The 16464-nt window shown below is 47.9% G+C and overlaps 1 protein-coding gene across 1 annotated transcript; it reads left to right on the top strand.

Moving 5' to 3' along the window:
* The first annotated feature begins 2944 nt into the window (after positions 1-2944).
* Positions 2945-8631, top strand: LOC131564474 (perilipin-3-like). The gene is made up of 8 exons (XM_058814929.1): positions 2945-2986; positions 4013-4086; positions 4780-4975; positions 5262-5344; positions 5689-5896; positions 7584-7780; positions 7914-8039; positions 8130-8631. Exons 2-8 carry the CDS (start codon positions 4018-4020, stop codon positions 8529-8531), a joined length of 1281 nt encoding a protein of 426 aa, XP_058670912.1. The 5' UTR covers positions 2945-2986; positions 4013-4017; the 3' UTR covers positions 8532-8631.
* Positions 8632-16464: the final 7833 nt, after the last annotated feature.

Raw genomic sequence — 16464 nt, 5'->3', positions numbered from 1 at the left:
TGTTCCTGAGGCCTCCCAGCTTCTCAGGAGAAAAAATCCTAAGGAAAGGATTTTTCATAAAAGATGTCTGTGACAGATCTGCTCTGGGGAACCCCTATTTCCCTGGCTGAGGGTGCTGTGAGTTGAGCAGGACGTGCTCAGTAACCACAGCCCTCACCCGACACTTTGCACCAGCTGATCCCAGAGGCTGTTGTGGAAAAAGGTCAAAATCACGGACACCATTTAAAAGCTGAGACACAAACCCCAACAGTCTCAGACAAAGCCACCCCACAGGCAGCTGGCAGGGCTGGGGCCTCAGTCCCAAATTCCCCAAGTCCAGCCCAGTGCTCCAGCCCCATTCCCACCATCAGCACTGGATGGCCACTGCTCATTGCTGTCAGCTGGCTGAGGGGGGCTGGAAGGAGCTGTTGTCACGGATACAGCATCCACAGGCTGTGCTGCTGCTCTTCCACAGGAGCTCTGGGGGCTTCAGACACCAGTGCAGCCATCAGCACAGGGAGGGTGAGGGATTCACCCTCAGCACAGACTGAGCTGGCACCTCTGGGACTGACCCAGCTGTAGGTGTGACCGTGTTCACAGGGGTCCCAGGATGAGGGAAGAGACAAGGATCTGACTCCATGTTTCAGAAGGCTGATTTATTATTTTATGATATATAATACATTAAAACTATAGTAAAAGAATAGAAGAAAGGATTTCATCAGAAGACTAGCTAAGAATAGAATAGTAAAGAATGATAACAAGGCTTGTGTCTTGGACAAAGAGTCCGAGCCAGCTGACAGTGATTGGCCATTAATTACAAACAACCAACATGAGACCAATCACAGATGCACCTGTTGCATTCCACAGCAGCAGATAATCATTGTTTACATTTTGTTCCTGAGGCCTCCCAGCTTCTCAGGAGGAAAAATTCTAAAGAAAGGATTTTTCATAAAAGATGCCTGTGACAGTGGGAGTCACCAATGTCCCAGCACCAGCAGCTGCCAGGACCTGTGGAGTCACCTCCCATCTGTATTGTCTCACCCTTCTCAAGAGACTGAAAATAGAATAAAAGTTTTTACAACGCTTCTCAGTTGCCCCATCTCTGGGTCAGGAAAGGGCTGAATCCAATACTCACCCACAGGTTTTTGGAGAATTTCCAGGGATGGTGATGCCACCAGTGCCCTGGGCAGCTGTTCTAATGCCTGGCCAGCCTTTGGGTGAGGAAATTCCTCCCAACATCCAACCTAAACCTCCCCTAGTAAAACTCAAGGCTGTTGCTGCTGCAGGCAGAGGGACTGCCTGCACATCTCAGGCCACCAAGGACCTTTTTGTCCCTGCAGGAGGTGACATGCACCACAAGCATGGTCATCCACAGCCTAACAGGAGCACTGGGAGGGTGACGCACTCCAGGGCTGATGCTGTCACAGCAGAAGGACAAACCTCAAGGCAAAGCACAACTCCTGCTCCTCCCTCCAGGCCTTCTGGGCTGAGGGATCCTCTTGCAGGACTCCAGCACTGCTCCAGGGCTGGTCTGGAGGGCAGGGGCTGCTTGGAGGGTGTTGTTTTGTTTTTTTAAGATTTTCTAAGCTTTTTGATGTTAACATTTTTGTAACAAACTTTTTTACACAATTTTTGTAAATAACTTATTGGTTTGCATTTCTTTATGGAGGAGGAGAAATTTGATTGACTTGGTTTTTTCAGTGAGGTGGCATTGTAGAGGTGGCACTTTCACCCTCCAATCCACTGTCATTTTTGGAAAACTATAAATGTTAGAGTCAAAAAATAAACTTCCCTTTTTTACCTTGAGAATAGCAGCATGTTCGTGTCTTTTAGTAACAGGAGGGTCTTTTCCCTTTCTTGCAGCACAGAGCCCAGGGAACACACAGGCATTTCACTGTTCTCCTGACCTCTGTTGTGGAGATAGTGAGCTCTGATTCCAGGCAGAGTGTCAGAGCCCCCAGATTTCCTGGGTGAGTCTCCAGCAGCAGCTCCAGGGCCATTCATGCAGGTTTATTTAGAGCCTCACAATCAGCCAGGCTCATCACACAGAGAACTGCACAAAACTGTGTTCTCTGTGCAGCCAGGGCCATCCCAAAGTGGTTTTTTTTCCTTTTTCTAGCATTCTGAGTTTACCATTAGGTGTGTCTGAGAAAGCACAGATAATGCCATATATTTAGTGTTAAAATGATGATCTTTGGTACTTAGTGTCTGCCACCAGAAAAAACATTTAAATAAATAAATAAATAAATTGCAATTACTTGCAATGTTCAGAATCCAGGGAGATTCAGAATCCAAAAGGAGAACTGTAGACAACTGCTCAGAGAGCACTAAACATGGTTGGCAAAGGCTTGTGGCACCTCAGACAAACTTAGGGATTAAGGGGAACCTACCCCTTAAATAAATAAATATTTAAGGGGAACTTACCCCTTAAATAACCTGAAATCTTATTGCTCATCCCTCATCTAGGGACATGATTAATCATTAAATATCATTCATGCAGGAATAGGAAATTGCTTTCACACATTCCTGTTGGAACCCTAGATGCTGAGAATTTTAAACTTTCTGTGCTGAAAAGCACAAACCCACAAGAAAATACTGTATTTAACCTAAAGCTGTAAAGAAATATTCCAAAATCAATTAATAACACTGAGATTACCAGTGTAAAGTTTAAATAAAAGTGTGCAACATTACAAAGCACAAAACTTAGTAGACACATTCCCAAAGTCATTGCTGATGAAATGGAGACCTCCGAGTGAAGCTGCTTCACACAGGGCAAGGTGTACCTGCCTAACTCCAGAGTAATTAACAGCAATTAACGAGCCCCATCAGCCCTGTCCTTCTCTGATTGGCCACGGCAGGGCCTGGCTCCTTCCTGCTGCTTCCCAGAGCTGTCAGTCCCTGAGGTCCCGCCTTGCCCCATCCCAGGCACCATAAAAAGGCAGGAGAGCTGATCGAGTGTGGTTGGTGTTTGCTTCTTCCTTGCTGCTGCTTTGCTCATCTCCAGCAGGTAACACAGGGGCTGTTCTGGACCTTCCAGGGGGAATGTTTAGGTGTTGGGGTGTGGAAGCAGCAGGGCAGACCCTTGAACTCTGTTTTCCCTCAGTTCTGCTTCTGTTGTTTCTTTTAGTCAAGAGTTTCTTGAAGCTTTGGTGGGGAGGTCGTGCCCTTTCTGAGGGTGCCTAAAAACAGAGGCTAGGTGAAATTAAGAGGGTAAAAAAAGAGTTATATTTAATGAGGGGTCTTCAGGTACATCCAGGGCAGACAAAGCCCCCCAAGTCCACCCAAAAATGGATCACAAGTCTTGGGTTTTCACACTTTTATAAATTTGGTCTATTTGTATATGGGGGGTTCATCTTGTAATTACAGCTTTGGGAAATGAAGTAATTTACCCTGAGTTTGCTGCCCTCAACTCACTTTTGTTTCCATCTCTGGGTCCTGAGGCAGTGAGGTGTCCTTGATTGCCAGGCCTGGAGAGGAATTGTTGTGTCTGCCCAAGCTGGGAAAGCAGCAGCTCACACTGAGTGTGGGGTTTGGAGTTACACACTAAAGAACTGCAGGGTTACAGAAATATAAAAGATAGAAAATCTAAAATCCTGAGGCATTAGAGGAAGGAAGCACCTTATACCTTTCTCTAATATAAGTACATTAATAATGTTTGGTCTCTAGGGTGAGGAAAGGGAGGTGGTGGAGTCCCCATCCCTGGGTGTGTTTAACAAAGCCTGGATGTGGTACTGGGTGCCAGCGTTCAGTTGAGGTGTTAGGGCTGGGTTGGACTGGATGGTCTTGAAGGTCTCTTCCCACCCAGTGATTCTGTGAAAGAATACTCTCCTTGTTCCTTTAATTATCACAAACCACCTGGAACTTAAACTTGAAACCAGGTGGATTTGCAAGTGGCACAGACCCCCTCCTATGAGGCTGTTTTGGGGTTTCCCCTGAATTGCTGAAAGGAATTTCTCTCTTTTATCACCCTAGAGGGATGTGTCCCCTTGGAGGGGGATCTGTCCCTAAAGCCTTGGTGTTCCTTGCATTGCAGCTGCCATGGCCTCTGCTGTGCCCCACGAGGAAGAGGCTGCCCAGAGCTCCCTGGAGAAGGAGGAGGAGCAGGAGGTTAGTGCTCCCTGTGGGATGTGGAGAGGCAGCTCTGGGGTGCAGGGTGAGGAGGTGGCCCTGCTGTGGCTGAGGGCAGCTGAGCCCCCCAAAATGGGAGTTTGCTCAGGCTGCCCTGCAGCTTCTGGGAGAAACCATAGACAAAGATGTGGGCCTGAAGTCCCTGTAAACTCTTAGGCTCAGTAAAGTTAGCTGGTTCTTGGCTAGAAAAGATGTTTCTCTAACCCAGGCTCCTGGCTCCTGGCAAGCAGGGCTCCCATGGAAAGGCTGCGATGTTTCAGCCTCCCTGAGACCTGCTGCTCTTGCTCTGCTCCTGTGACCAAATCTGCCAGCTTAAAACCAACTCAGTCCTGCCTGGTGGAGCTTTTCTTGGGATATTGGCTTGTCAGATAACCATTCCAGGTGAACTGGAGAGGGGTACATGGCAGAAGGACTGAGGTTGCCCTCAAAATTGGTTGCTCTTTGTGCTAGAAGAATACTTTCCTGGGGTGGACAATCATTCATGCCAAAGCTCCCCAGCTCATGTCACAACTGAGTTATGGATTTAATTAAGTGTGTGAGCAAGGCAAGAGTGTCTCCCTCAGGCAGGCCAGGTGATTTGGTGACAATTCCTCCCCAAGAGGGAATTCCAGGACAGAACTGCTCAGGGCCACTTTTGGAGCTTCATGGCTGCACTTTTCTTTGCTCTTCCAGGCTGCAGTGAAGGAGGTGGCCAGTCTGAGCCTGGTGGGCTCTGCCTGTGAGGTGGTTTCTGCACCTTGTGCCTCCAGCAAGGAGAGCCAGCCCTGCCTGAGCTCTGTGTGTGATGCTGCAGAGAAGGGAGTGCAGAGTGTGGCCCAGGCCACGGCCAGCTGTGTGCAGCCCGTGCTGGCCACCCTGGAGCCCCATGGTAAATCCCTGGGGAAGGGCAGGCCCTGCCTGGGAGGGGCGTTCTGGGCTCCTTCCACACCTGGGAGAAGTCCTGGGCTGGGGAAATGCTCCTCTCTGTTGCCCTAGTGCAAGGACAGCCCATGGCTTGTAAATCAGGCTAAAGGTGGGCCCTAATCCCAGCAGTGTGAGGGAGAGTCAGGGATTGACTGTGATGCTGATTTTCCTAAAACTGATTTTTGCAAAGTGGAACTTGAGGTGAAACTGCAGAAAATCATGTTTTGACACTTTTTTGGTTCTTTCTTCAGTGGCTGCAGCGAGTGAATATGCTGCCAAGGGTTTGGATAAACTGGGGGAGAAGCTGCCACTCCCTCCAAAGCCAGTGGAACAGGTAAGAGTTAAAGGCTGTGCTGTCCCTGGCAGGCAGAGGGGCTTGGTTCTTGTGGGATTTCTAAGCTAGGACTCTTCTCCCCTGGGGAGGAGGAGAATCGGGATCAATCCTCCCAGGAGGAGGCAGGGGCAACAGGAGCTGGGCACCTGGAATCCTCCAGCACCTCCATGTAAAGGATAAAACAATAATGGCATGAAACCCTCAGTAAGTGGAAAGAAGCTGTAGGGTCACAAACCTGAGTAAACACTGAACTGACACCGTGCTATGTGCCCTCTTGGTGCAGTTCAGAATTTCAGTGTGATGCACAACCCACTCCATCACCTGCCATTCCCCCTGTTCCCCAGATTCTGTCTGACACAAAGGAGCTGCTGTCATCCAGCATGGCTGAGGTGAAGGAGGCTGTGAGCAGCAGAGAGCTGGAGGTGCTGGATGTCACCAGGGACACCCTGCAGGGCAGCGAGGGGACAGCCACACCTGCAGTGACCAGTCTGGAGCCTGTAGTGCCACAGAGGGGTGTCCTTGGAGCAGAGGCTGTGCTGGGGACAGCAGAAGGTAACTCTCTCCCCATTGGAAATGAGGAGCTAGGTAAGGAAAGGGTGGATGGGGCTATGGAAGGGGGAGATGTTGGAATGGGGGTGGTCAGCCCCATTCCTCACCCCACTGCTATGCTATGGGGATAATGGGAAGAGGAGAATCCCAGTGTTAATGTTCAGGAACACATAATCACAGTGATTCTATGCAGATGCTTTTACTGAAGAGCTCTGAGTGTCAGGGGTACAGACCCAAATCTGACTCCCAGATGGGTTTGAGATGAACATATTTTTATACCCTTATCATTATATAACTACATATTAATTATTAAACTTATATTGTTCAATTGTATACATTGATTTCATCCAAGCATGGATTTTTGTAATTTCCATCAAACCCCCAAACATCATTTCTCATGATTCTTGTTACGATTAAACAATAATTATATCCAATTACCAAACAATCATTGCATTTAACAATCATATAATTTATCATATAGCAATCATATTATTTATCATAGTCATTAAATTATTATACAGGTGCAGTTCTGCATGATCCAGTAAAGCCCAGCATTTTCCCTAAGCCTACCTTAACATTTTCCCAGGGCCTACAAGGCCCAACCTTTCTTTCTAACTCCCCTGAATATCCCATGCTTTTAGAAACACTTTATCCCTATACTATCACCAGAATGGTTTGGATTGGAAGGCACCTCAAAACTCATTTTGGGCTTCTCACTGTGGCAGTGTTTCTCACTTGGGGTCACCAAATGTGGTGGTGTTCACAGGGGTCCCAGGATGAGGGAAGAGATGAGAATCTTGACTCCATGTTTAGAAGGCTGATTTATTATTTTATGATATATATTATATTAAAAGAAAATGATATACTAAGACTATACAGAAGAATAGAAGAAGGGATTTCATCAGAAGGCTTGAAAGGAATGAAATGATAATAAAATCTTGTGACTGACCAGAGAGTCTGAGACAGCTGTGTCACAGACATGTTTTATGAAAAATCCTTTCCTTAGGATTTTTTCTCCTGAGAAGCTGTGAGGCCTCAGGAACAAAATGTAAACAATGGTTATCTGCTGCTGTAGAATGCAACAGGTGCATCTGTGATTGGTCTCATGTGCTTGTTTGTAATTAATGGCCAATCACAGTCAGCTGGCTCAGACTGTCCAAGACACAAGTCTTTGTTATTGTTCTTGCTTTTCTATTCTTTGCTAGCCCTCTGATGAAATCCTTTCTTCAATTCTTTTAGTATAGTTTTAGTATAATATATATCATAAAATAATAAATCAAGCCTTCTGAGACGTGGAGTCAGATCCTCATCTCTTCCCTCATCCTCAGACCCCTGTGAACATCATCACACAGTTGGACTGTGATTGGCCATTAATTAAAAACAACCACATGAGACCAATCACAGATGCACCTGTTGCATTCCACAGCAGCAGATAATCATTGTTTACATTTTGTTCCTGAGGCCTCCCAGCTTCTCAGGAGAAAAAAATCCTAGCAAAATTATTTTTCAGAAAATGTCTGTGACATTTCACCATGGCAGGGACGCTGTCCACTGTCCCAGGGTGCTCCAAGCCCTTTCCACCCTGGCCTTGGGCACTGCCAGGGATCCAGGGGCAGCCACAGCTGCCAGTTTGGGGTGTGCTGAGCCTGTTGCTGTGGCCCTGTGACCCTGGCACTGTCTGTGTCCCCAGCCCAGCTGGCAGTGTCTGAGGAGGGCACGGCAGCTCTGCCCCTGGAGCAGCAGCAGCACAGGCGGTACTTTGTGCACCTGGACTCTGTCTCTGAGGATCTGCACCTCTTGGCACAGCTGCACTCCACAGGCAGGATCCAGCAGCTCTTGCAGGGCATGCAGGGGGCCCTGGTACAGCTCCACTGCATCCTCAAGCTGGTAGGTAGAGCCCAGCCCCTGGGAGGAGTGCTCCAAAGCCCTGGTGTTGTCTCAGCTCATTGCTGTGCTGGGGAGCTTTGCAGTTCCCTAGCTGAGCTGTCTGTCCTGGCTCTCTGCTCTTCCTGTGCCACAGGTTGAGGCATTCAAACAATTTAATCAAAAGCTTCAGGAGGAGCAGGTGAAACTCCACCAGATGTGTCTGGACTGGACTAAGAAGTATCTCAAAGAGAGTGGAGATGATAGCCCTGCAGAGCCTGAGGTACCTCCTGGGGAGGGAGGCCAAGGGCTCTGGGCACCCCCTGGATTTCTGAGTGACCCATTCCTGATGGTGTCCTGCCTTTCCCCCCAGGAGATGGAGCGTGGGACACTGCTGATGGCCTGCAGGATCAGCCAGCAGCTGCAGCTCTCCTGCTCTGGGCTGGTGGCTGCCGTGCAGGGCCTGCCCTGCAGCCTGCCGGATGAGCTGCAGCAGGCTCTGCATGCCATCAGGGAGCTGCATGCTGCTTTCTCAGGGGCAGGCTCCTTCCAGGACTTGTCCAGCAGTGTCCTGAGCCAGAGCCAGAGGGAGCTGGCTGTGATCCAGGAGTACATGGAGGAGCTGCTGGATTACCTGAAGAACAACACTCCTCTGTCCTGGCTGGTGGGACCCTTCTCCCCCAGGGAGGAGGAGGAGGATCAATCCTCCTCCTCAGAGGAGGAGGCAGGGGCAGCAGGAGCTGGGCACCTGGAAACCTCCAGCACCCCCATGTAAAGCAATAATGGCTGTTGGCATGAAACCCTCAGTAAGTGGAAAGTGTAAAGAATTGTCTTCCTAAAAGCTGCTTGTACTGGGTGATAACTGCTTAAAATAAAACTGCTGCATACAAAAACCCTCTCTGGTCTCTCTGGGACACAGACTGGGAGAATTGGTCAGTGGGTGTGAGCTGTGCTCTTCCACCTCTTCCTTGATGGAATTCCACCCAGGGATGGAGGAAGAGCAGCAAGCTGTACATGAAGGATCACAGCACTGATCCTGTCCTGGGTGAGCACTGGTGAGTGCTGGTGAGCACTGATGCTGTCCTGAGAAGTTGTAATTCCTTCTCTTTCCCAAGCTTGGATGCAAATATATGCCCTGCTGGCACTGCCCTGTGCTTGGGAGAGCTGTCAGAACCCTGGCATCCCTTGGCATTGCTCCTCCAAGGCCAAGTTCTCCTCCTGCATTTCCCTGCTGCTGCCTGGACCAGGTTGGTTTGGGGGGCTGTGGCCTCACTGATGAGGGGCACCAGGCAGTGGGTGACAGACACCTGCTGCCAGCACAGGGTTTCTGGGGAGCTCAGACTCTGCCAGTGCCATGTCCAGCTCCTTTTGGAAGAGCCCAATGCCTTCAGACTGGCCAGGAGATGCTGTGGGTTGGGCTGATGGACCAGTTGCTTGTGGGACTTTGAGAGGAAAACTCTGCTCCTGGCTTCTCATCCTTCTATCTTTGAGACCAGAAGTGGAATCTGCACTTGTGAGTACTGCTTCTTCCAGAGTTATTTTTTTATATGAAGGATCAGAGACAAGGACTGGAGATGGGGCTTTCTTTGTGGGTGGTGAATGCAGGCTTGAAGAGTATGGTGTTTGTGAGGGTCTCCAGGACAAGGTGAGAGATGAGGATCTGACTCCAAGTTCTCAGAAGGCTGATGTATTTTATTTTATTTTTATTAATTTTATTAATTATTTTTGTTATATTTTTATTATATTTATTATAGCATATTTATTCTATTTTACTATACTAAAACTATGCTAAAAAGAGGATACATCAGAAGGCTTAACAAAAATTAATGATAACTTGTGACTGATCTCTCAGAGTCTGACACAGCTGGACTGTGACTGGTCATTAATCAAAAACAATTCATATGTTTGGATAAACAATCTCCAGACCATATTTCAGAGCAGCAAAACATGGAGAAGCTGAGGCTTCTCATCTTCCCAGGAGAAATCCTGGTGAAGGGATTTTTCAGAAAATAAAGGTGACAGAAGAGGTGGAGGTTGCTCTTCTCTCACATAGAAGTGATCACTTTTCCAGCAGCACTTCTCATCCTCCGCCCTGTGTGTAAAGGCTTTGTGCTGCTGTGGGCTCTGGGTTTGGGCAGCAATTATTCCTTCATGCAGCACAACCCCCTCATGGAAGACAGGTTTGGATCCTGATTCCCTGAGCTCGGCAGATACCAGACAAGGGTCTTCCTCCTGTAGCAACCAGTTTGTGCTGAAGGCAAAATAATCAGGCAGTTTAAGTTGCCAGGCCAAGGTGATGCTGAGATGTGAGAGAGGAATTGCAGGAGTCATCCCTGCACTGTGAGCTCCACAGGGAATTCTCTCTGGAAAAAAAACTCAGCAGTTCTGTCTCCTGTAACTCCTGGGAATTGAGGATATTGGAGCCAGTCCTGCTGCTTGGTGGGGAATAATCTGGGTGCTGTCTTCTTCAAAATGATAGGGAATTTAATCCACAAACACCAGAGGTTTATGTCCAAAAAGGAGACATAGGAGTCCTTTTACTTTATTCCAATAAAGGGAGAGGCCATGGGTCTGGGATCTCTCTAATTTTTGGAGGACTCAGCCTCCTTTTTATCCCAATTTTCAGCCACATTTCCCTTCTCTCTTTCCCCATTGACTGAGGTACTTGAGAGGTTCCTCATACCAAAGATTTCCTTCTCATGTATAACCCTCCTTTTAATTTTTAATTCTTATGGTATTTAGGGGTTTTCCCCCATTTTTTCTTTCATCTTTCAATGTTTAATTTCATTTATCAGCAAACCTAAAGTTTATATGTAAAGGCAAATATCTTTTTCATTCATCAGTCAGTGGAATCCTTCCCATTTATCTCCCAGTGCTGGGTTTATCTACCAGCAGACCCAGAGCTTGTTTTAAAGACAAGTCTGTCATTTCTCTCAATAGCAAAGTTGTCCCTTACCACCTAGGAATGACTGAAATTTAAATTTGCCTGATTATAAAAGGGAATTTTAAGGACTAGCTGGGCATTCCCACACTTGATATTGATCTGTCAGTGCAGCACGTCTGAGTTATGCTAACATAGTGCTTAGCCCAGCAAATCCTGCTGCTCCTGCCCATGGATCAGTGGGATGTGCTCTTGCCTGGGCATTAAATCTATTTACTGAGAACATTACTGGCTGCTCACAGCTCATGGGACCCTCAGGGAAACTCGGTGTGTGGCCAGCACCTCCCTGTGCTGGACCTGGTGATGAACAGCCCAGCAGCTGTAAATCTGAAAAAGCCTCCAAAAAAGCTACAGAGACTGTAGCAGAAGAGCTGCCACAGGCTGGAAGGCTGTTCCTGTGGCAGCTCCTAAAGCTCTGCTTGAAAAGCAGAATTAAAGTTTGTGCTAGAAGATTAAAATCACTTGGATATTTTCACCTGCTTTAAATCAAACAAGGAGGGAAGCAAGGAGGAACTGGATTTCATACCTCACTTTCTGACACAAAGGTTTTTTCCTTGTAGGTACAAACAGATTGTCGAAAATAAAAATGTTAACATAGGAGCACCAACAACTGACTGATTGATAAATAAATGTTTTGTAACCTGGAAATACAGTAGTGTGCCACCTCCAGCTGGGCTTGCCCCAGGACTAGAGGACTAGACTCCATAAAAATCTGCCTAATCGTAGACAGGCTGTCAGACCACAGTAATGAGATTTACTGTGTAACAGAGATGAAATTAACACGTCTCTAAAAAGATACCTGATTTGATATGACTTTTCCACTTTCAGACTTCAAAAATCACTGCATATTTTCTGTCTTACTAGTGTGCAGTAGTACTAAAGCCAAAGCTTCTTTCCTTCTGAAAAGCACTTCAATTTCTTGAAATGATCCAAGAAAAGACAAATATCAGTGCATTACAGCTTTGGACTTTACTATGTTTTTTGCCACTGGCCTGAGAACACTGTTCAGTAGTTTTTTTAGTAAGTGTGTTTATCAGCAAAAGAGATGATGCCCTTCTAATTCCTGTGACATCTGTCCTATCAATCCTGAGCACAACACTGCCAGTTCCTAGAGCCATGATCACACAGGTAGCCGAGCATGTAACTGCTCAGGCAAGCAGAGCTTGAGGAGTAGAAGCCTCACCCCATTTTACTGTTTAAAATCCAAAGATTCGGGGAGCTATGGAGACTTCTTATACCAAGCTAGAAGACAGAACTCTGAGCAGCTGCACATGGGACAAGTTTGACTTTTAAATTTAATCTGCTGTCATCCATGCTGCAGAAAGAGCAGGGGATGAAGGTGGGAAGAAGCTGGGCATGATGAATGGACTGGCTTCCTGCAGTGTTTAAGGCTGAAGCTCCTCTGAGCTCTGGGAAAGGATCCAGGTTGTTCTTCATTGTCTCCAAGCTTGGGTGATTCTCCATGCTTATTTTGAGGAGTTTTGGACAGAAATGAGGAATGTGCTGGTGATGTGACAACCCCAAGCAAACACCTTGGCAGGGAAGCTGTGCCTTGAGGCAGCTCCTCTGCTCCCAGCAGGCCTGGGGAATGCTGCAGTGTTTCTTAATGCTGCTAATTATTGTCCTGCTGATTGTCTCACCCTCCCCTGTGCCAGCTCACTTCTGGGCTGATTTAAAGTTTAAATGCACTCACAGGGGCTTCTTGTTCCACTTTTGGTGGGTGCCACCACATCCCTCTGCCAGTTTTTGTAACATTTTTATTTCATTGTCGCATTCATGTCCTGCTGCTGTTCTTCCTTCCCTCCCTGCTGTTCTCAAATACCTGGGCTGTGGGTCAGGGACTGAATGTGCTGCTCTTGGGTGGGGGCCTCCTTGGGCTGACACCTCTTATGGGTGAAATTAGGAGCCATTAACCAACTTATATCCATGTTTTCCTACATGGCAGAGGGAATGGATTAAGGAGAGTTTCCCAAGCAGCTTTGTTAAGGCAAAGGGAAGCTCTCAGGAAGTGCTGGAAGGCAAAAGCTCTGTAGCTGCTTCAAGGAGCTTAATTTCCCCTTCTCCCTTCCATGTTTTCTGTCACTCTTGGATATTGTCCTCCCTTCTCCAGAGCTGTGTTATTACTTGCTGCAAATACACTGGGTATAAAACAGGTTTGAGGCCTCCCTGAAGGGCTGCTCAGGGAGCTGAGGCCCTGCCCAGCCAGGAGCTGTTGGGTTCCATTTTCTGGGTCACCTTGAAGTCTTGTGATTGGAAAAAATTGTTGCAGTAAGGTAGAAAAATCATAAAGAAATCATCAAATCAAGCCTGCTCTCCTTGAATCAGTGGCTGGCCTTGTCAAGGTAGCCCTTTGCAAGTTCCCATGTGAAAGCAATGCTGGTGTGAGCAGTTCATTAACAAAACAATCTACTCCTGGGTGAAAAACAACCAGCACCTGTATAAACTAGTTTTCATTTTTCTATCTAATGGTGTAAAAACATCTCTCACAAACAACTTTCCCTGCATGTAAACGCTGGAGTTTGAGTGACCAATTAATACAGAATAACAACTTGTTACCAACTAATAATTGGCAAGAAAGCTCCTGACCAATGGGAGTCACACATAAGGTCTGTAAAACTGCATAAAAATGAGTTATGTACATAAAGAAGGGGCTTTTTCCACCAAGAAGAAAAATGGGGTTGTGTGTGATTTATTCCCATAAAATTCAAGATGTTCAGAGCTCACAGAATTAATTTGGAATGGGATGGGTTGAAGTTGCTGTGGTTGGTCAGTGTGGGAGCAAAATCAGATTGTGGGCCCTGCTCTGGTGGCTGATGTGGGCAGGCAGGGCTCTGTTCTGCTGGGTCTCACTTGGTTCTGTGCTTTCCTCCACTGTCCCCTCCCTCTCCTACTGCATCTTCTCTTGTTTTAGAGGAAGCCAAGTGTTCAGGGGAACCCTGGAGGGATTTCCCTGCTCTCTGAGCTGGATTGGGGAAGCCTGTAGTGGCCAGGTGAGATCAGAGGGGGTTTGGGAACCCCAGAGAACACAGGTTTGTGTAAGAGGCCACAGGTGCTTGCAGGGCCATCCCTTTGCAGTGCTCTGTGGACTGGGACCCCAAATTTTGTCCCAGTTTAGGGCAAATTTTGGAGAAAACCTCCAAAGGGGCCCCTCCAGAAAGCAAACCCACACAGCCTCTCCCCTCAACCAGTTTGGGAAGGATTCCTCAGAGAGAAATGGAAAGAACCTGTTTATTAACAGGCACAGCACCCCCAACACACAAAATGGACAATACTGGATGACACCACTCTGTCACTGCTCTGAAAAAGATGACAAATTCAGAAAGTCTCTCTGGGGGTGCTCACTCTGTTCTCAGTCTCTCCGGCTGCTGCCCAGAGTAGGCCCCAGTAGGCCACAAAGGGGCCCAGTCCAGAGCAGGCTCGAGGGGTTCCAAAAAAGGAAAGGAAAAACAGTCCAGGGAAAATTTGGACTGCTGAACTAACTAATGAGCAGAAGCAAAAAGCAGAAGCAAGAGTAAAGCAGGAGCAAGAGCAAAGCAAAAAGCAAAAGCAGCACCATGTACTGCCCTGTCTCTGTGTCCCACCAGCTGTGGGAAAGCAGCTGATAACAAAACCCAAACAAAACTTTCACTCTTCAGAGCCAATCTTGAAGGCACAGAACCTAATATCCAGCATAAACAGAACAATGACTCGGGATACAAGCATCATAACGTCACCCTAGGGCACCTGGTGAAGCATTCCATTGCCTTTCCAGTCAGATTCTTTGCTGCTGGCAGCATTCAGCTCTTCCCCTGTTCAGATGTTTGTGGCAGGTCCTGGCAGGACTTGGAGCTGGACCTTGGGCATCCCTTTCCCTTTCCCTTTCCCTTTCCCTTTCCCTTTCCCTTTCCCTTTCCCTTTCCCTTTCCCTTTCCCTTTCCTCTGTCCCCTGCAGTGTGGGGATCAATAAATCTGCTTCAGACTGCCTTACAAAGTGAGTGTGAACTTGTGACAGCTCCAAATGATCTTGGCAGGGCTTGTTGAAGTGCCTGGTGCCTGCAGCACTGACAGTCTGCTGCCCTGATCGATGCTGGGCTGCCCCTAGCTGTAGGAACAGGGCCCAGCTGCTGCTGTGGGCACAGAACACAGCCCTGCTCTGCTGCTCTGGCCACTGCAGCTGCCCCTGTGGGAAGGAAAATCCATTTGTAGGAGCAGTTCATTTGCAGCATTGACTTCCTAGAGTCCCTCTGATTCCTGCATTTACTCAGATCCACCAATGGTTTTGGCTGCTCTAGCAGGGGAAGTGTATGGGAGGTGATCCAGGGGGTGAGTGACCTGCTGGATGCTGACATGGCTGGGGTTGTGCCATTATCTGCATGCATTTCACTTTTTAATTCATGGTTTTGTTAAGCTTGCTTCACCGTGGCAGGAGTTTGGTGCAGGAGAGATTCTCATCTCTCTTCCCTTGATAGGGGTTGCCTGCAAATTCCACACTCCCAGCTGAGGAAACACCAACTGCAGTGGCCTTTTTCCAGGCAGAGAAATCCATCATTTTGGGTTTATGCCTGCTGTTCTCCCTAAAACCCCACAGTGCCTGTAGCTGGCTGATGTTGGAGGAACACCTGGCCCCTCTCACCTGGGGAGCCCTGTGCTGCCTCCCCTCCCTGCTCCATCCCTCCCATGGGAGGGTGACAGCAGCTGGGAGCTGAAGGTCACCTGAAATGCCATCCTCATTTAGCTGCCTCCATGGGGTAATTACAGCTGGAAATACATTTGCTAAACAAATTACAGCTCAAATGCAGTGTTTGCCTTGTGAGAGATGGATTGGGAACACCTGTGCCACTTTGTGGAACAGAAAAAAAAGCAGTTTTAGGAGTTGGAAATATTTTTGCTTGTGATGTCTCCTGTTGGCTGTGCCTGTCCCACTGATCCCCAGCAGATCAGGGTGTGACACAGTTTGTGTGGTGTTGTGGCTGTTTTGGGGCCTCTCATCCCCCTGGGGAGGCTGAACCACACCCCAAGCAGGGCAGGCGAGCCCCAGGTGCAGAGAGCAGGAAGAGGTTTGTGCTAAACTGATGGTTTGGGCACTGGAGAACTGGTTGGAGCAGGGGAGGGTCAGACCTGAGGTGGTCCTGAGCACCTGCACTGTGACAGGACAGGGGGATGGCTTTGGGCTCACAGGGTGGAGCTGTAGGAATTCTTCCCTGGGAGGGTGGGAAGGGCCCTGGATCTCTGGAAGTGTCCAAGGCCAGGCTGGAGGAGGCTTGGTGCTGACTGTGGAGCACACAGGACTGGCTGGAAGCCCAGACATCCTACTGGAGACAACCATTGTTGCAATTTTGTTCTGTATTTAAATTCCTGCTTTTGGACCCACTTCTATTCTCTGCCAGCTTGATGGTGCTGGGGAAGGATTGGTCTTGATGGTCTTGGAGGTCTTTTCTAGCCCTCCCCAGTGCTAAACCAGCCTCTGCATGAAGAAATTCCTTCTGGTGTCCAACCTGAGGCTCCCCTGGCCCAGTCTGAGGCCGTTCGCTCTCAGAGTTTCTGTGGTTGAGATGATCCCTGAGGTGTCAGAAAGTCTTTTTTTTCCCCAGCCCTGTGACTGAAGAAGGAGTCAGGATTCCTTAGCTCTGCTTTTCAAGGTTGTTTATCTTTTCTTATTTATTCCATTCTTTCTCTGACCTGCTGAGATCTGTCCAGCAGGTCAGGTTGTGACACAGTCCCTGCTCTTGGGGTGGTTTTAACTTTTTATACTAAAAACTAGGTGTACTTTATTGACAATAATTTTCCA

This window comes from Ammospiza caudacuta, chromosome 15 (genome assembly GCF_027887145.1).
Source record: "Ammospiza caudacuta isolate bAmmCau1 chromosome 15, bAmmCau1.pri, whole genome shotgun sequence".
In the NCBI taxonomy this organism is placed as follows: Eukaryota; Metazoa; Chordata; class Aves; order Passeriformes; family Passerellidae; genus Ammospiza; species Ammospiza caudacuta.
The sequence above is the reverse complement of the archived record's forward strand: the minus strand, read 5'-3'. Positions and strand labels throughout refer to the sequence as shown.

Coding starts and splice junctions, on each gene's coding strand:
- LOC131564474 (XM_058814929.1), top strand. CDS start 4,018: ATGGCCTCTGCTGTGCCCCACGAGGAAGAGGCTGCCCAGAGCTCCCTG. Junction 4,087..4,779: donor AGAAGGAGGAGGAGCAGGAG/GTTAGTGCTCCC, acceptor TTGCTCTTCCAG/GCTGCAGTGAAGGAGGTGGC. Junction 8,040..8,129: donor ATAGCCCTGCAGAGCCTGAG/GTACCTCCTGGG, acceptor CTTTCCCCCCAG/GAGATGGAGCGTGGGACACT.